At 35.6% G+C, this 20,649-nt stretch overlaps 1 protein-coding gene across 3 annotated transcripts in view; it reads right to left on the bottom strand.

The window, feature by feature from the left end:
• FSTL5 (follistatin like 5) overlaps window positions 1-20,649 on the bottom strand; it is a 728,230-nt gene that overhangs the window by 564,716 nt on the left and 142,865 nt on the right. For 2 of the 3 annotated variants that reach the window (XM_032633746.1, XM_032633747.1), the window contains exon 3: window positions 19,756-19,786. In XM_032633746.1, the coding sequence (XP_032489637.1) occupies window positions 19,756-19,786 (31 nt within the window). Of the gene's footprint in view, window positions 1-19,755; window positions 19,790-20,649 lie in introns of all 3 variants that reach the window. The other variant, XM_032633745.1, reaches the window with a different exon arrangement.

Genomic DNA, 20,649 nt, shown 5'->3' with positions numbered 1-20,649 from the left:
CAGCTCAGCACACGTGCCTGCATGACCCTTAGTGCTTGTTTGGAAAGCTCTGACATGTGGGTATGGAGGTGATCAATGAACTCAGGTAAGTTCTTCTGCCTTCTTTCCCACGGATGGACTGTTTGTGGATGGAGAAGCTTCGTACGGTTTCACTAAAAACGTCCAGTGAGACTAAGTAACCTGTTTGTCATGAAGGACAGTTTTTAAGAGCACTGCATCCGGTCTCCAATATTCTCTTTTTTCCTACATTATTCTTTCCCTCTCAATCCCTAGGGATATGCTCACCATAAAATGGCAGCACATAAGTCTTTCTAAAGACTCTGGTTTTAGGAGAAATTCAGTTAAGACAGGAAATTAGAAGATTTTAATATGCTGGATGAGAAAGAAAACTACATAATTTAACACTTGCCAAAGCCATTTTATTGTATATTTCCAGACTCCATAAGAAGCTGGTCTTGTCTCAACAGCCATTATCTGAGAAAGCAGAGTGTTCATAAGAGATTACTTTCTTCTCAGTTGCAGTAAACTCTGCACTGTAATTAACCTCTTGATAAGAGTCTTCTTCTGGTTGAAATTACCTTCAAAGATCATGGACTGGTGGAGATGAACTGGTGTCCTGGAGTGGCTGAAACAAAGCCCATTTTTACTGTATGACCTGCTTTCCTTGGATAGCACTGAGTTTCTGTTTTGGTCTTTGCCAAACCCAAATCCTGGGTTCTGAAAACATCATTCTGAGTGGGATAACTTTGGGTTCTAGAAATGAGCTTCTTTACGAAATTTCTTGGATGAGAATACAAACTTCGATCATCTTCGGACTCTCTAAAAGAGTGGCACACCAGACTTGATCTAATGGATTCTGAGCTTGTGGGAGAGCCACCGCAAAGCTGTGGCACACGGACCCTCAGGCTGCTGCTGCTGCAAGAGGCCGTGTCCCAGCCGGGCTCATGCTGATCAGGAAAAGCAACGGGGGTAATTCTATTTTCTTTAGATTCGAAGGAGCTGGATAATTGATTTTTTTGAGTTTTAATCCCTTTGGCTTCTAGCGTCTTTGGATTTTTACTGACATGGGGACTTATTCTCCTGATTAAATTTCTTTAATGGCTTCCCCAGGCTTCAAATAAGAATGAGATTCATAAGTGTATTTGAGGTATTTCTATCTTCTTGGCACTTCTGGAGTATCTTTCAAAAGTTATATAATCTCAATATGGAACTTTGGATGAAATATAGTTCACAACATGGCTGTGCTTAATTTGGGAAGGAAAAGAGAATAGGAATGGATTTTCAGATTTGGAGGGAGTAGTCTTAGAGCTAAAGCTATTTTTTCTGATCCATTTCAGCATCTTTCGGGGACAAAATCCACAGTAGCTGTCAGAACATTAGTGGCTCTGGCAGATACTGAGTTTGTGACTTCATGGAGTCTTATAACTGTCTCAATAAATTCCAGGGACGATGCTCACGTTGCCAGCTGAACACAGACTTAGTAATTTAGCTCAGTGGTTTAAAAGTCAGTTTTAAAAAATCTGGATGGAGGGGTTGGAAGTTCTCTGTTCTTATTCTCTAGTAAATTTCACTTTGAGTCAGTCTTTGGGAGTGCCTGTGTGGTTACCACGTGCATGTTCCTCCCGCTGTGATTTTTATCTTAGGGCCTGTGGCGCACAGACCACATGCCAGATGGGCTGTACGCTACCATCCTCTAGATTATCTGCCAGCATGTTCTTTCAAGAATGACCAGACAATAGCCAAACTCTTTGCAACTTCTCTCATCTCTCTGACCTCGTTCTTGTTTTTTTCAGATCAATTCACTAAAGGCTCAGAGCCCTAAAACAAAAGTGAAAGCACTTTTCTCTAATAAAGTGTCTTCTGATATTTCCAAATTCTATTACATCACACTAAAACCCTTATAAAAGATATCTGTTACCAAAGACATGACCATGTAAAGGGGAAGTTGTGTTGGACGGGCAGGGGAGGCACTGAGATACGACGTATGATTTCCATGGCCATTTTTGAAGAGCAGTTTGAAGCAGGCTAATCTTAGAATACCTACAGCAGCCGTCTGCTGGAAGGCACATGGTTTTCTGCACTTTTTGGGTATTAGTTTATTTTCATACTTCCAGCAGGCCACTTAACTAAGTCAGCATCATTGGATCAACAGAGAGGATGTGGTCAAGAAGAACGGTAAAATATGTTAGAGAAGGAGACAATGGTGGATAGCACTTTTTCCTAATATACAAAGATTTGATAACAAGTTCATGAATCTCAAGTTTTTCAAAACAGCGTAGTATCTCATGTAAACCATTGCTCTTCCAAATATAGTCCCCTTTTTTTAGCTTCCCTGATGCATATCTCCCTACTCATTGGACCTTCCTTAAGTGGTATTTTCCAGCTCATTACAGCTTCTAAACAGTATTGAATGGGTTAGGCAGCTGGGTTCCCGCCTTGAGCCCCTGGTTTTGGAGGATGACCTGGAGCCCTCCTTTGACTGTTCCCCTCTTGGCAAGGCAAGAAGTTCAAGCAAGGGACTAAGTCAAAGTCTGTGCCTTGCTACCCTCTGGGCCTTCTTCAGGGGGAATGGACCCTCGAATTCCCTAACCCTGACCCTGAGCCTACTTCCTGGACCTGCACAGGGAAGACTGTTTTGTTTTCTTTTTTGTTTTTAATTTTCAGAAGAGGTAAAGGGGAGGAATGGTCATGCTGGTAGGTGTGAGAGAAGAGGGAAGACCAAGGTGTATGGGGAATGGGTGAAGTGTTCTATTTGTACTCTTGGTCCAGGACCCAAAAATGTTAGAATTGGGCCTGTTTAAAACAGGTGTTTATATCCAGAAAAGACCAAAACTCTAATCTGAAAAGATATATGCACCCCAATGTTCATAGCAGCACTATTTACAATAGCTAAGACAAGGAAACAACATAAATGTCCATTGACAGATGAGTGGATAAAGAAAATGTTGTACATATAAACAATGGAATGTTACTCAGACATAAAAAGAATGAAATAATGCCATTTTCAGCAACATGAACAGACCTAGAGATTATCATACTAAGTGAGGTCAGAGAAAGAAAAGTATCGTAAAATCACTTATATGTGGAATCTAAAAAAATGATACAAATTAACTTATTTACAAAATGAATATAGACTCACAGACATAGAAAAAAACTTACGGTTATAAAATGAGAAAGGGAGGAGAGGGATAAATTAGGAATTTGGGATTAACAGATATATACTACTACACATAAAATAGATAAACAATAAGGACCTACTGTATAGCACAGGGAACGATATTCAATATTTTATAATAACCTGTGATGGGAAAGAATCTGAAAAAGAATATATGTATATATACATATATATATATATCTGAATCACTTTGCTGTACACCTGAAACATTGTAAATCAATTATACTTCAATAAAAAATGTTATACAAAACAAAAACATACGTTAAATAAGACCTCGCAAGTGAATAAAAGTTGAGCCAAACTTCATAGATTTTACATTGTTACAATATTGCTTTCCACTTACTTTCTCAACATCCTATTGGCATTTAACATTGTAGTTGATTGGTGATAGTAATTTGATAACTGTTTTATATGTGCAAGATTTTTATTTAGCAGTATATTGGGTAGAGCTAACTCTTTTATATTTATGAGATGTTCTTGCTTAGTGCATATACTTAGTGCATTGTGGAAACCACAGTGCAGCTTAGATTATTTCTCCCTTCATGATTCTTGACCCTGAAAGCCTACTTACTTTAATTTCTTTTTTGTAGACCTGTATAATATTTCTGTTTTACGCTTCTTTAATTTAAAAATAAAAAAGATCAGTGCCATCTGCCCGCTCAGTGTTCCTTCTCAACTTCCAGAAAACTCGACAAAACCTTCTCAGTGAGCTCAGACACAGTTCCTGGGACCCACAGCTAACACATACTGAGGGAGCTACACAGCCCCCTTCCTTATACTTCAATCTGTACAGATCTGTCTTCTTCACTTACTGTCCCCATCCATTCCATGATGAATAACATGTTTACTAATAAAGCATGGAAAAAAGTAAACAATCTGTTAAAAGTCTAAATGGCCCACATAGTATTTATTGTGTGGGTGCAGTAATTGATCCACTGACATCTAAACCTATTCAGAGACTAAACTTTCTGTTGTTGGCTCTGTGGCTCTTAGATGACATTACTCAAATTATTTTGGCTTGTACATTTGATTTTGCCAGTCAGCCATGAAGAATGCTTTTTCTCTCTGCATCTGAAATTTGGTACTTTTTATGATATGACACATATTTTTCCCCATTTGAGGAAAATGGAATTTTGGTGATCCATGTATAACCCCTAAAGTGTCTTATAAAATAAAAACAATTTGAACAGATCACAAATTTATGTATCTTACTCATTAAAAATTTAGCAAAGCATAACATATGATCCAAATATCAATTCGTTTTTTAACTCCTAATGAAAATACATGATTCGCCATTTGCAAACTTCAACTCTTGAAATTAAACGAAAATTTTATGTATGTCAGTAAATGTAAAAAGTTAATAACAGACTACACTACATTGTTTTTCTAGATTATACATGTTAACAGATGACTGAAAAGGGAATATATTTGCTATTGTTTAAATATAGAACACTGGTAATCGTACTTAACTTTGAGGAAAAAAATAATATCACATTTCTACTTAGAAAGAGTCTAAATAATTCATCGTGGATTGCATTAAGTGATTTTCTGTGAAAGTATACTGACATTTGTAACTGAATATGTCTTCTAATTCATTCGTAATGTATTCACAAATATTTTCGGTATAGCTTTTATGAAGAACCCACCTGCCAGGGTTATAAGAGATACAAATCTGGGTAAGTCCTGATTTTAACCATAAAGAATCTGGCTGTGTGTGTGTATGTGTGTGTGTGTGTGTGTGTGTGTGTGTGTGTGTGTGTGTAATAACACATAGTATCTTTTCAAAAGGTGGAAAGTAATTTAATTTTATATCTTTATGTATCTAAGTATATATGTATATTTATAAAGTTATTTCAAATATATTTCATTTATATATGAGCTTATGGAAATTATTATGAATTATATATGATATTTAATACTATTTATAATATGGACATATATATGTGTACATGCCTACATATATTCATAAACTGTAACTTGATTTAGTTTTAATAAACATTAATTGAATACCTATGAGTTTCCAGGTAATGTGTTAAGTACTTCTCATGTATATTATTAGATTCACCATCTTATTTGGTCCTAAAAAGAAAAACTTTTTAAAAATCCTAAATTATAATTGAGAAATGTAAAGAGAAATGAAAAAATTATACAATTTAAACTTTTTTTTTCAATTTGAATAAATAACACTGCACTTTGATGTCTTGATTAACCAGGATCATGGGACACAAGTCCTGTGGATAAACTCACACTGTGAATAATACTAACGACGTAAGTTATTGAAAATACAGATTTAAAACAAATCTGTTTAGTGAAAATTAATCCAGTATTTCGAAAAATGATGATTAAGCTCAGTGCTGTGAAAGATACTGATGTTGAATGGTTTCCTTTTCCTTACAACAGATATTTTCTGCTCCCACCCAAGACAACTCATGGTATAGTTATTAGACCATTCTCCAAAGCTTAGTTCATATGTCAAATCACTCAGTAAATTATAATAATAGTATTTAAGCCAGCCATTTTTGAGTATTAACTATGTGCTGAAACTATTCCAAACACTTCTATTTGCAACCACAGTTAACGTTCACAACAGAACAAGCAGGTGGATGCTATTAGTTGTCTGTCATTTAGGGCAGAGAAAGTCAAGGCTCAGGCTAATGAGGGGCTTGTCTGCAGTCTCATGGCCAGTGAATGCCCAAGCCAGGATCCCACCCACGCATTTGACCCTTGATCTCACTGCACTATGATTTGATTCTGCCTAACCGGGCATAAGAGGATTAAGTCACTTCACACTCAATTAAAACAACAACAAAGAACAAATAAACAAAAAAGCATTTCAAATAAATTTATGTTTTTTCAGCACATATATCATGTGCTCTTTGCTGATTGAACCAAATGATTATTGCCTTATCAGACTCCTCATAAGAGGTAATTTAATGTTTTAATTTTATTTGTTTATTTTATAATTGAAATTTAAGTAAATCAAATTAATCTTTCACTTGTTTAAATCACAGATGATTTTTTTTTTATTTTAAGGCAAAGTTTAAAGTTTTTCTCCCATTTAACCTGTTCACATTTGTATTGGTTAGGAAGCATTAATTTTTCACATGGATTCTGACATTTCAATAATTAAACTATTCAAGTTTTGAAGGGATAGGACTTTTCTATCTTACAATGGACGCAATGTAATTTTTATTGGTTACTAGGCAGCTTCAAACAATGAACACATTCTCACACTTAGACTTACACAAAATAGAAAGATTTCACTGTATTACACATGCAGTAGGATGTTTGAGGATACTTTTTAGAATGGCAATCCAAGTAAAAGCAGTAAGTTTATTTTAAATTAAGTTTCAAGCATTTATTAGCTGTATAATTTTGCATGAGCTATTTAATATTCAAGATTCATCTTCCTTACATATGAAAGTTCTGTCTACTTCTCAGGGTTTTTTGATAGTTATAATAAGCTAAAGAAATAAATATATGAATAGATATGTGGTACATGGTAAGAGACTGATATATATTAGTTCTCCTTTTAAGTCTTTACAACAAACACAAAACAAATGCAGAAAATAAATCACATCTATAATAACCTAAAGTTGTGACTGTATTAATTTTATTATTTATACTAAGATTTTTTAAGGAGAAACTTTAAACACTTTTTTATTAAAAATTATAATGGGATAATAATATTCAATCAATGCCTTTGATAGGAGAGATATTTGCATAATAGAGCAGAAGGATTACCACATAGAAAACCAAGAAACGTGGTGATACTTCTAGAGGTGAACTATAAGCCTGTGTGTTCTAAGTCATCTTATCAAAGCACTGCTGCTTCATTACCCTGAGAAAATAAATTGATGAAGACCAAACAGGATGAAGAAATGATGTAGAGTCCTTTCCTTTTATGGATTCATGGGAATTACATCCTGAAAATTACCATTTAATTCCCATGATTCAGAACCACTAGGAAGAGATCTGAAGGCAAGATTAAGAGACATATGTTTTGCAGAATCAGAAACTATTTCTACTGTAAGGTTTGAAGGTTTGGTGGGGGGGATATTTCGAGGTATCGGTAGTGTAAACTCTCAGGGATGGAGTTTATCCTTTCATTGTATGCCTGTGCTTTTCATGGGATTTTAGAAGGTTTTTTTGTTTTTTTGTTCTTTAGAAAATAGCAATTATCCTTCCTGTGGCAGGGGCAGATTTACTAGGAGCTGCAGTCCAAAATCCAGGAAGACAAGATATTTGTCCTGTTTTGTCCACTACAGTATCTCCATGGTCAGGTCTGTGATTGGTACAGAGTTGATACTCAACACAAAAGTTTGAATAAGTGACTGTATGAGCCATCATTATATCTGGCTTAAAAATGTCCTACTGTTATGCTTGCCAGCTAGATAGGACCAGCTGGTTTCACATTTGCCTGAACAAGGTATGTGTTTGCTCTGCAATTTGATTTTAACAACTTGTGCTGTCATTAACAACTCCTGGCTGTCATTGCCTGCATCAGCTTTGCAGATAGGTTTGCTCCTGGAGTCTTTCTTGAAGATCTGGTAAATAGATCTCTGATAAACCCTTGGCTATTTACTTTTTCCATACCAGATACCCTAGTTGTAGTCCTAGAGTAGACTTGTCAATGAAAAATTGTTGCCTGCCATATCAGTAAACAAAGGTTGTTGCAGCTATTAAGCCATCTCATTACAGCTGCCCTGACAGTGAGCCCTGAGGGAACTCAGGATAGAAACAGGGTACCCACCATCCGTCAGTCAGCCACTGAGGCCACCACCCCCACCATGGTGTTTCCTGAGGAGACTCAGGATGAGAAAACACAGGATACTGACCCCAGAGAGCTGAGGTGCATCTCAAAGGAATGATTTCCTGTGAGCCCAGATTCTCCCATTTTCCCATACCTAGAAAAGCACTAAATTCCGTAACTTGAGATGTCCGGTTTTCTTTAATTAATAGAAGTCTTTTGATGTTCCTACCACCTTGTCTTTGTTGCAAAAACTCCTGTATACCCTGGTTCCTCCCTGACCTCTTCTGAGCAGTCCCTCAGAGCTACTGAGATGTTGTGTCCCAGGCTTTAGTCCGCAGAATGTCTGACGAGAAAAACATACTCTCAAATTTAAGTTGTGTATTTTTTTTTAAGTCGACAGACTTGGCATTGATCAAGGCTCTTTGTTACAGACAATAGAATCTGCACTAATTTAATTTAGGTTAGAGATATTTGTGAAAGAATATAGAAAGTTGTTCACAGGACTGAAGAGAAGGGATGTATACTAAGCTGTTAGAAATAACTTCTAGAACTCACCACAGAACTGGAATATCAAAGGGTTACTGCCTTTACTATAGTCAGGACCAACCACATAAGGAAGCTATCACCCTAGTTCCTGGGTTCAGAACTACAATGTCTTTGCCATTACATGTGAAAGGAAAATGTCTTTCCCCCAAACTGTGCTTATTTCTCCAACAAGAATTTCATAAAAGGTCATGCTTGCATGAATCTGACTGGAGAAACCTAAAACACATCCAGAAGGCTAACTGCAAGGGAATCCGGGAAATGTATCTTTTCATTTACTAGACGCTATAAAAAAATCTATAAGAAGCAAGCTAACTGGTATTTGAAATGGTTGTTGAGTGAACCAATTTACAGTATCTACTGCAAATCCTTTGCAACTTTTGAGAAAAAAGGATATACACGAACACTTCCAAAAGGAGAATACTGAAAGTTATTTTGCAGAAATAGATGCATGTGTAAGAAATTTCTGAATCCACATATACCAAAATGTTAATGGTCATTTATAGATAGATACATTGCCAATAAAATTTACTCTCTTGTTAGTATATAATATTCTTCTGAGGGTTATATAAGATAATACATGGAAAGCACTTAGCAGAAGACTTGGCAGTAAAGAAGTAATGTTAACTATTCATATTTATAGATATAACTATATATATTCATAACAATATATAGTTACCTGCACAGTAACATTCCAACACTGATCTATATAATATATAGTTATATATGTATAACTATATATATTTAAATATACGTGTATATATACATATATACACATATATACATATATACTTTATATATACATATATATATATATATATATATATATATATACACACACACACACACACACACATAAATCAAGATAAAGCAACTGAAGCACGTTACATAGAGACATAGGGCCTGGCACTTACTAAATACACAGAAACTGTGAATTACTGTAATTATTCTTTTTAAGTTTCTGAATTTGTTTGACTTTTAAAATAACCACACATTAACACTGTGGACAGAAACAATATGATATATGTATTTCTCTATGCACTCAAGAGGATAATCAAGAAAAACAAAAACAAAAAAAAACTACTGTCTGAATGATGATGTTCGTGGTGGTGATGGCATTTATGAAGGTTTATTGAGTAGGTATTTTGTGCTGCTACTACTCTAAATGCTCTGAGAGACAATTCCCTACGGTCTCTTGCATTTCTGTGTGTCTTGAGAGAAGAGATACTGACTATATTTTATTCCAGACTTTTCTTCTCAGGAATTTTCTATAGTGAACACCTTTAGAAAATAGAAAGAGCACCTCCCTCTGGAGCCAGGGGTAAGTATGTTTCCCTGCCAAGTGTAACAGTCAAATGTCAGGTGTGCTTCCTGTCCATTATAAAATATGGTTTTCCTAAGCGGGGCAGTCAGAGGGAGTGGTCCTCTCCTATAATAAAAACCGCTGCACATGCATGCATCCTGAGGGCCTCTTCCCATCTCCCTGGGGGATCAGCACAGGTACTGGTACACTGGCAACTGCTATGGCTGTGAGAAAGAAACTCTGCCTCTGACACAGGAGCCTCCTGTCTTCTGCCATAAGCCAGAAAACTGGGAGGCTCCCACATTGGTTTGTGAAGAGGGTAAAATCTCAGACTGTTTTAGATAAGTTCTCTGTATTTAATGACTTGTTTAATCATCAAAAACAAACCTGTCAAGAAGGAACCATCATTACCCACTTTTTACACATGGGGACATTAGTCCACCAAGTTCAGGTCATTTTCCATTGTCACACAGATATTTAGTGGTAGACTCAGGACTGAAAGTTACTCTGGTTCTGAAGCCTGAGTGTTAAACCACCAAGCAAAACTGATTTTATGATCATCACGCAGTTCTCAGGTTTTTGTTCTGTTTGTTGAAAGGAAAAAAAATGGAATAATAATTTCAGAAGAACTTGCAGCTTATCAAACTGGAAAACTGCTGAGCTTGTTCCCAATATTTCTCAATGCTATACCTATTAATCAATATCAGCCTTCTGTCTAGCCTGGACAATCTCATCACACTAGCATTATTCCTGCTATCCAATTTGCTACTGATACTTTCCTAGTTTTAAATTCCTCTATGAATCCATTCCACTCTGTACTGATTTCTCCTTTGCTTCTCATCAACCTCACATTAATATGTAAATGTGTATTTCACTAATGCCACACGAACTGGAATAATCTCCCTTATTCTTCACCTCTCTGATTCCTCCCTGTTCTTCTAGACAAGACCTTGTCTCCCCATAAAAAGAAAAGGTGAACCTTTTCCAAAAGTCCATTCCCAGACCCCCTTCCTACCCCTCGCCTTACCCCCATGCTTGCACAGCATTCTGGCCTTTCTCTCTTAAAGAATCTACAACGCTTTTTTGGCAGCTGTATTTATCAGTCCTAGGTCCCATCTCCCAAACTCACAGCCAGTATCACCTGACTCACAACTTTGTCCTTAATTTCTCTGGCATCTAAGTTTGCTTCTAATATTGAAATTAATAAATGTTGGTTGAACTAGGTTTTATTATAGAATACAGTTGAACTGATATCTTCTTTTCTGAATTATTTGGACAGGCTAACGTTACCACAAAATTTCTGACATAGCAGCACTTTCTAAATGAAACAGTAGCTAACTTATAAGTCAGTGGGTTAAATTAGCTTTCTCATCCCGCATGCCGCCGCAAAGATCCTGCATGCCGCCACAAGGACCCCGCGTGCTGCAACTAAGAGCCGGCACAACCAACACAAATAAATAATTTTTTTTTTTTTTTTTTTTTTTAGCGGTACACGGGCCTCTCACTGTTGTGGCCTCTCCCGTTGCGGAGCACAGGCTCCGGACACGCAAGCTCAGCAGCCATGGCTCACGGGCCCAGCCGCTCCGCGGCATGTGGGATCTTCGCGGACCGGGGCACGAACCCGTGTCCCCTGCATTGGCAGGCGGACTCTCAACCACTGTGCCACCAGGGAAGCCCCAATCAGATGCTTTTGAAACCTCTTCTGGTTGATGAGAATAGCATCATTAGGTAGAGGTGGATGTCTGTCTTCCTGCTGCTGGGGCAGGAAGACATGCATCAAGATCATCTAAAATTGGACCAAGCTGTTTAAATGAATCTTTTTAAGAATGGAGGATGAATATTACCTTAATTCACAGAAAAAAGTTATCACTGACATTGAAATCTTTACTACTAAAAAGTTATGTAGGCAATCATTTGGGGGCATTATTTAGATTATTTGCAGTGAATATATTTCCATTAATTAATTTTTATTTTATGGAGTTATACATTAGAACTTAACTTGTTATATGTTTGAAAGTTTGTCAAAGTAACAATTATTATCTTATGTATACAATGGCTTCCAGAATTTGCATCTATGTGTTATCATTTCTGTTTCCATACCTCATTCACTTTAAAACAAAAACTCACATCACTCACATAAAGAGATATGATCACTTTGTTTAATAGTGAAAGATCAGAAATAGAACAATTTTCAGCTAATGAAATCAGAGAAGACTGCCAATGTGTTTATAATAATTGAAAATTACAGTTTTAATTGATTTATCACTGAACAATCAGTTTATATTGTTAAGTATAAAATGAAATGGATTGAAATATTTGAGGTTCTCATATAAGCAGTTAAAGAGTTACTAGTCAATCATACACTATTAAGTTGTGCATATGGGACACTGATACTTTGCTGTAAGGTAATCAATAATTACTTACTAGAATACATTTTGCCTCCATTTAATTTCAAAAGTCCATTTTAAGTAAACAGAGTGCAAAAAGAATTATTCTGCTATAATGCAATTGCTATGGCATAAAATGTATAGAAAACAAAGATCGTTCCTTCACACTCTTTTACAACATTTATTTTTTAAGATTATTATCACAAGTCTGCCATAAGTACACTTGTCTGGTGTTTATCCAGCATTGCTCTTTGCCAAAAACAAAAATATAAACAAACCTATGGATCATTCAGTTGACATATTCTAGAGGTGAGTTTTCTTGTCTTTTAGTGCTTGGACTTTCTAAGGATTATAACTATTGACTATGATAGAAAGAACCCACAGTTTTCATAAATCCTACAAATGATTATTTCTCTCAGCAATAGCTTTCTAAACTGAATACCAAAGAACCTAACACTCATAATGTATGACATTGTAATCCATTAAAAATATAGTGACTCTAGGGGCTTCCCTCTTCCCTGGTGGCGCAGTGGTTGAGAGTCCGCCTGCCGATGCAGGGGACGCGGGTTCGTGCCCCGGTCCGGAAAGATCCCACATGCCGCAGAGCGGCTGGGCCCGTGAGCCATGGCCACTGAGCCTGCACGTCCGGAGCCTGTGCTCCTCAACGGGAGAGGCCACAACAGCAAGAGGCCCGCGTACCGCAAAAAAAAAAAAAAAAAAAAATAGTGACTCTGATATTGAGCTCCATGAGCTATTTGTATATTTGGGAGATTAATCCTTTGTCTGTTGTTTCATTTGAAAATATTTTCTCCCATTTTAAGTGTTGTCTTTTTTGTCTTGTTTATGGTTTCCTTTCCAGTTAAAAAATGGGCGGAAGACCTAAATAGACATTTCACCAAGGAAAACATACAGATGGCCAAGAGGCACATGAAAAGATGCTCAACATCACTAATCATTAGAGAAATGCAAATCAAAACCACAATGGGGTATCACCTCACGCCGGTCAGAATGGCCACTTATCAAAAAATCTGGAAACAATAAATGCTGGAAAGGGTGTGATGAAAAGGGAACCCTCTTGCACTGTTGGTGGGAATGTAAATTGATAAAACCGGTGTGGAAAACAGTGTGGAGGTTCCTTCAAAAACTAAAAATAGAACTACCATACGACCCAGCAATCCCACTGCTGGGCATATACCCTGAGAAAACCATAATTCAAAAAGAGTCATGTACCACAATGTTCATTGCAGCTCTCTTTACAATAGCCAGGACATGGAAGCAACCTAAGTGTCCATCGACAGATGAATGGATAAAGAAGATGTGGAGCATATATACAATGGAATATTACCCAGACATAAAAAGAAACGAAATTGAGTTTGTAGTGAGGTGGATGGACCTAGAGTCTGTCATACAGAATGAAGTAAGTCAGAAAGAGAAAAACAAATACCGTATGCTAACATATATATATGGAATCTAAAAAAAAAAAAAAAAAAATTGTACCGATGAACCTAGTTGCAGGGCAGGAATAAAGAAGTAGACATAGAGAATGGACTTGAGAACATGGGGTGGGAGGGCGAAGCTGGGGTGAAATGAGAGTAGCATCGACATACATACACTACGGAATTTAAAACAGTTGGCTGGTGGGAAGCAGCAGCATAGCACAGGGTATGGGCTTGTTGCTTTGGGATGACCTAGAGGGGTGGGATAGGGAGGGTGGGAGGGAGGCTCAAGAGGGAGGGGATATGGGGACGTGTGTGTGCATATGGCTGATTCGCTTTGTTGTGCAACAGAAATTAACACAGCATTGTGAAGCAACTATTAATAAAGCTCTATTTTTAAAAAATATAGTGACTGTATTTCAGTTAATGGTAAGAGTCTCCATTTTAGGTATTACTAATTGTGCTGGCGATATTTTGTTTCCTAAACATAAAGAAATGCAACAATTAGACAAAACAGTCTCATAAAGGGCTCATATACATGAATGACTGTCTTTCAGTTTTATATGATATTTTCATTTGTTAATGTAATATATCCAATGGCCCTTATGAATAAGAATTTGAAGGTCACTTTCTATCCACTCACTGTTCCTGACTAGCTACCTGAGCTTGAAGAAGTGAGCTGACCTCAGGAACTCTGTGAAATTATTCTAATGAAGGAGCTCTGAATATTCAGGCAGCCCAAATGAGGAGTTTAGCATTCCAATCTCATAGCAATGCCCCTTCAGCCTGACTGAGATATAATTCCCGTATATATCAGATTACTTTTAGTGTTCTCAGTTACCAGTTTTGTGATGTAGGAAATAAAGGAGAATCTGAACCCATGAGTGTTTAAAAATAAATAGAAGGTAGCTTGTATGTGCATTTGTGTGTATAAAGACTGCAGGCTTCATAGTTCTTTAACAGCATTTACTGTCCCAAACACACTCTTTTAATTCAACCAAGTATGGTCTTGACATAATGTTTTCTGTTATTGCTCAATGTATGTAAGAAGTTATGTACCATAGGAAGAGCAATTGTGCAGCTTACTTTTTTCATATACACAAATGTGTATGACATAATATTTGCCATTTAGAACCCATTGAGTCATAGACTTTTGCATCATAAGTGCTTGTAATAATAGCATTGTCCAATGTCCTTATAGAAGTATAAGCCTTAGAGTTTCAGACACGTAAAGGACTTTTGATATCACAAGGTATGTTTCACTAATATTTACCATAAAAGAGAAACTAATTCCGGAGGGGTTAAGTCATTTGTAAAAGATCATAAGTACCTAGTGAACAAGCTTGCGTAATTCTTACATGTGTCCGTTAGAATATTACTATGTTGCATTTACCACTACCTATTTTTTTCTTAAAGTTACAAAGCACTGAGCAGATTTTATATAAATTAGCAGGAAAATATTTGTGACCATGATGTTACAGAAAAATAAGGCATAAATAATAAAATTCATATGTATCAAATCCATGAAAATGTAAAAAACATTACTAATAACAGTATGCTGAATTTACCTAACATAAGTTGGTGATTGGGTAAATAAACTATGATCCCTTTTAAAATAGAACGAGAATGATAATATTGATCTGAATTATTTACTTTGGATGTGATTTCTCAAAATGCGGGCATATTTGCATTCTAAATCTTAATAATGCATGTTTGACTATTAAAATGAGATAATATATGTAAAAAGCACAGTGTCTGACATCAATTAGATATTTAACAAAACAGAGAAGATAATAATATAGCATGTAAACGATTATCAGGGAACGGACTTTAGTCCTCCGTCTCCCCCAAATGTAGAGTCTTAACAAAAATATAACTAGTAATGAAAGGGGAACATACTTTATTTTTAACCCTTCTGAATGGGAAGAGCTAAGAATATCCACTTGAGAAGAGAGGAGGGGGGAAACTGTGCGTTAAAAGCAATCGGATCTCTTTGGTGAATGGACATTCTTTTACTGACAGAAGAGGGTGAAGCCAATACTGAGAAGCACGCCACAGCGTAAGCACGTGCAAGCTCTCCACAGTGATTTCAGCCTTCTGATTACAGTAAAACTTCACACTATTTTGGAGTAGTAAAAACTTGATAGAATTTTTAAGCTATTTGTCAAGCATGGCTTATTTAAATTTTCCTCAAAAACTGTTACTGTTTTATCACTAAGAACTCTAGAGAGATGCTCTAAAATAGACACAAATAAACCAGTCACAAATAAAAATACTTACCCGAGAAATACTGGCAGATGATAATTGATTTGTTATGATCCTTATAGTAGAAATTATTTCTTGATAATATTTACAAAATTCTCAATGGGTTTTAAACACATAATGTGCTCTGTTTAATTTAGCTGTAATGTCACTGGAGAACAGTGTGAAAGATGGTTTCCTGAATCGTTGATCTTTCTTTCAAACCTGTGTAACTGTCTTTATTTCTCTGCTATAATCTTTAATGTAACTTTAAGGAAGGACATCTTAATTGTAAACCTCAAAACTGTGTACTAAATAGAGGTTAGTCTTTGTCTCATTTAACAACAGGCAATAAAATGATGAAAATTAGTTGAGAATCCATACTAACTATTGAACCAAAATTCATCTTGTCAGTCGAATTCCATATAGATATAATTTTAGAATATGTAAAATATGGATTTGTATGACATTCCAAAATAATATTAGAATAAGAGCATGTGAGTGTCAAATAATCAATGAGAGACAGAATTGCAAGTTTCCAAACACTTCAATGTATGTCTCTATGTACACAGAAAAATGAGAGATTGGTTCTCATGGTAGTGCCCTGTGAACTAATGTAATTTCAGGTCACTGATATCATGAGGTTGGGATTGTTGTTTCAAACAGAAACAGGAACCGAATGCAAGAAATTAGAAGACGAAAGACTGTGTATATATTCTTGACAATGTAATAAACAGGTTCTGGCAAATAAGGTTACCAATTAGTCAGGAAGTCAGAGAATTACTAGCTGAGAATTGTTTGGTAAGATCAAATGAGGCCATAGCTCACACTTCAACTATTAGTGACCAAGAAATGTATTTACTATTCAGAATTTTTGTTATTTAATAATGAGTAAGTTATTGCTTCTATGATAATTTTTTTCTTCTTAATATAGATTTTAAAATATTTAAGTGACCATAAGTTCCAGTAAGATAATATTGTAAGATGATTCCCATAAGTATTCAAGAAAAAATGTAGAGTTCCTCTAAGCAGAGCTAGGCAACAAGTCCTGATGTAACCATATATCTACTTAAAATTCAGTAGTCTAGCAGACATTATGTCAAGGTTCTGAACCATGTGTCAGCCAATAACAATGAAAGAAGTGGCAAGCATCATCTTGAAAATTTTATTACATTATAAAAAGAAAACATGTTCCCAGTCAATAGTTGGAAAAAAAACTAATTTCTACTATTTCAGATGTTATAATTTATGTACTACAAGGCAGTAAAGCATCAAAAAGAAAGCTATACTAAACTTATTTCAACTATAACAGAATTATAAGTATGATTTAAGATTATTCTGAAACACTAGGCCCCTCCATAAGAAGGAAGATGTGCACTCAGTATGCTTAAAATGCAAATATCATTTAAATGAACATCACACATCACCTCTTAGAATATAAATTCCCTTTTGCAACACAAAAGTACAAAACTTTGAGTTAATATGAGTATTCTGAGGAAAAATAAATGTAATAATTTCATATATAAAATAACAAGACATACTTTAGTTTGCTGAAAAAGAACATAGTTTGGAAATCCCTCAAAGGGCAGTTTTACTTAATTCATTTGAATAAAATATACCAAGCAATATTTTTAAAAGTATGTCTTTTCATATTCTGCAGTAATACAGACGCTTACAGATGACCAAACAAGGAAAAAATTGTGTCAGTCAGTTGTGCGAAAATGTGAAGATTATATTTGGACTTAAGTAAGCAAAATTGCTATCGTCAATCTAGCCACCCTCAAAAGTGTAACAATCCTTTCATCATTTCAGAAATACATGTAATCTTTGTAGCTTTCTCCACAGTTATATTTTAAAATTTATTTGTGTATAACTCAAAAAAACTCTAAAAAAAATTTTCCTGTGCCAAAAGAATGGAATCAAACGGGACAATTGTCAACAGGCACAAGAAAAATGCTCAACATCGCTAATCATTAGAGAAATGCAAATCAAAACTACAATGAGATACCACCAAACACAGGTCAGAATGGAAATCATTAAAAAGACTACAAACAACAAATGCTGGAGAGGGTGTGTAGAAAAGGGAATCCTGCTATACTGTTGGTGGGAATGTAAACTGGTGCAGCCACTATGAAGAATAGTATGGAGGTTCCTCAAAAAACTAAAAATAGAGCTGCCGTATTATCCGGCAATCCCATGGTTGGGCATATATCCAGACAAAGCTGTAATTCAAAGCAATACATGCACTCCTATGTTAATAGAAGCACCATTACGAGGGCCAAGACATGAAAACCACCTAAATACCCATCGGCAGATGAATGGATAAAGAACATGTGAGATATATATATAATGGAATATTACTCAGCCATAAAAAGAATAATGCAATTTGCAGCAACATGGATGGACCTGGAGATCATCATACTAAGTGAAATTAGTCAGATAGAGAAAGACAAATATCATATGATATCACTTATGTGTGGAATCTAAAATATGACACAAATAAACTTATCCACAAAACAGAAACAGGCTCACAGAGAACAGACCTGTGGTTGCCAAGGGGGAGAGGGGAGGGCAAAGGGATAAGTTAGGAATTTAGGATTAGCAGACAGAAACTACTACATACAAAATAGATAAACAACAAGGTCCTAAAGTGTAGCGCAGGCAAATATACTCAATATCCTGTGATAAACTATATGGAAAAGAAAATGAAAAAGAATGTGTATGTATATATATATATATATATATATATATATATATGTATGTATACAAAACTGAATCACTTTGCTGTACAGCAGAAATTAACACAACATAGTCGATCAACTATACTTCAATAAAATAAATTAAAACAAAACAAAACAAGGCAATTGTGCTTTGCTCCATTGTCGGGCTTGGACTACTACACCTTGAGGAAGGGATAGGTGGGCAAGGATGCCCAAAACACAGAATAAGAATGGAGAGACCAGAAGGCCTAACCCTGACAAAACCTGTGAAGTTCTATCATTATGATTGGCAGGAGCACACACTCATGGAAACACCTGGTTGAAGGGTTACAATCTACTCAGGGTAATTTATTACCTCAGTGAGTACATTTCAAAACTGAAGATGGTCTTTATGGTGTAAAGAGCCTTCCTATGTCTAACTAGGATTGACTATGCCATACAAAAAGCTATCACCAACTTTTAATATATAAATACATATTTTCTTGCTTTTTCAGAGAACATAAAGTGAGATAGCAGGGACTAACTAGTTCAGTCTCTACAAAACATATTTTGAAAAGGTTCATATGCTAAATCATAGATGTGACAGAACACCATCTCTTTTTTTTTTTTAATTTTCTTCCTTCTAGTTTATTTTTAAACATCTTTGTTGGAGTATAATTGCTTTACAATCGTGTGTTAGTTTCTGCTTTATAACAAAGTGAATCAGCTATACATACACATATATGCCCATATCTCCTCCCTCTTGAATCTCCCTCCCACCCTCCCTATCCCACCCCTCTAGGTGGTCACAAAGCACTGAGCTATGCGGCTGCTTCCCACTAGCTATTTTACACTTGGTAGTATATACAAGTCCATGTCACTCTCTCATTTCTCCCCAGCTCACCCTTCCCCTTCCCTGAGTCCTCAAGTCCATGGACAATGGTTGGTGGAGGAATTCAATGAGAACAACTCAGGGAATAAACAGAAAATTGTGTCCAAAAGCACTACTGAAGAAAGGAAATCTTGATGGAGAATCTTCAATGGCCTTGGGGAATTCCCAAAGGGTTCACAATGGTTTTAAAATCATGTTGAAGATTTTGAAGTCCCATTGTTTTCTCACTTTTAACTATAATTTCAAAGTACCATCGTCTTTTTTTTTCCTTCTCCTATACTTACACATATGTATAAAACTATGATCGTAAAATAGTCACTCCTTACCTTTGATTCTTGAACGTTCTTGACTTTTTTCCTGCTGGAAATAAAACAAAAATAGTTCAAAATTTGCAAGTATTTTACCAACAGGCTGATATAAAGTATCACTATAACTAAAGAATTGTCAAAATATTTTCTTGTACATATACCCAGGAGTTACCGTAACACAATTCTCAACTTAAAAAATACTTATGTTAAATCTTTTATCAAAGCAGTAATCATTCTTAGTGGACATAAATTTTTCTAAGAAACCAATACATTGTAAGAATATGGATTTATAAAGAAATGCCTAATGAATAATAAATAAATCATTATGCCCTAAAAAGGTCTCGGTTCATTCCATTTAATTCCAATGACATCTTCAGAATTTGCTTTCAATGTCTCTATGTTAATCATAAAATTTTAGTGAGAAAAAAGGTTTAAAGGCAAACAGTGGATAATTCACTAAAAATAAAAAAAACACAAGAGATGTTTCAACAGTCTTTCCTTCAGTTTAGCTTAGAATTCACCCCTGTCTCGCTTCTCTGAGGCTAAAGTTGACAACAATTCTATTATTTATTCAAGGCTGCTTCAGTCAGACCTGTCTTTCAATTTGACATACTCCTTATTAGTTACCAGGCAACCCCAGAAGAATTAGCTTGCTTTCAAGTTTTTAAGTAGAAATTGTGCACTCTATAACTTCTCGATTCATATTCAAGCACAGTTTACTCTGTCTAAAAGTTTCAGGGTATCATACTAAAAATAATTTTGAAATATGTTCCTAACAAAATGTCTCACACATACACAGAGAACTGCAGAATTGCATGAATGCCAATAAATTTTGGTAAAATTTATAAACACATTAAAAAATATAAAGAACTTATTTTGCAGCAAGCACTCGTCCCAGAGTCAGATTATGAT

The sequence above is a fragment of the Phocoena sinus genome, chromosome 5 (genome assembly GCF_008692025.1).
Source record: "Phocoena sinus isolate mPhoSin1 chromosome 5, mPhoSin1.pri, whole genome shotgun sequence".
Taxonomy (NCBI): domain Eukaryota; kingdom Metazoa; phylum Chordata; class Mammalia; order Artiodactyla; family Phocoenidae; genus Phocoena; species Phocoena sinus.
Note: the sequence above shows the minus strand (reverse complement) of the source record. Positions and strands in the feature narration are given on the sequence as shown.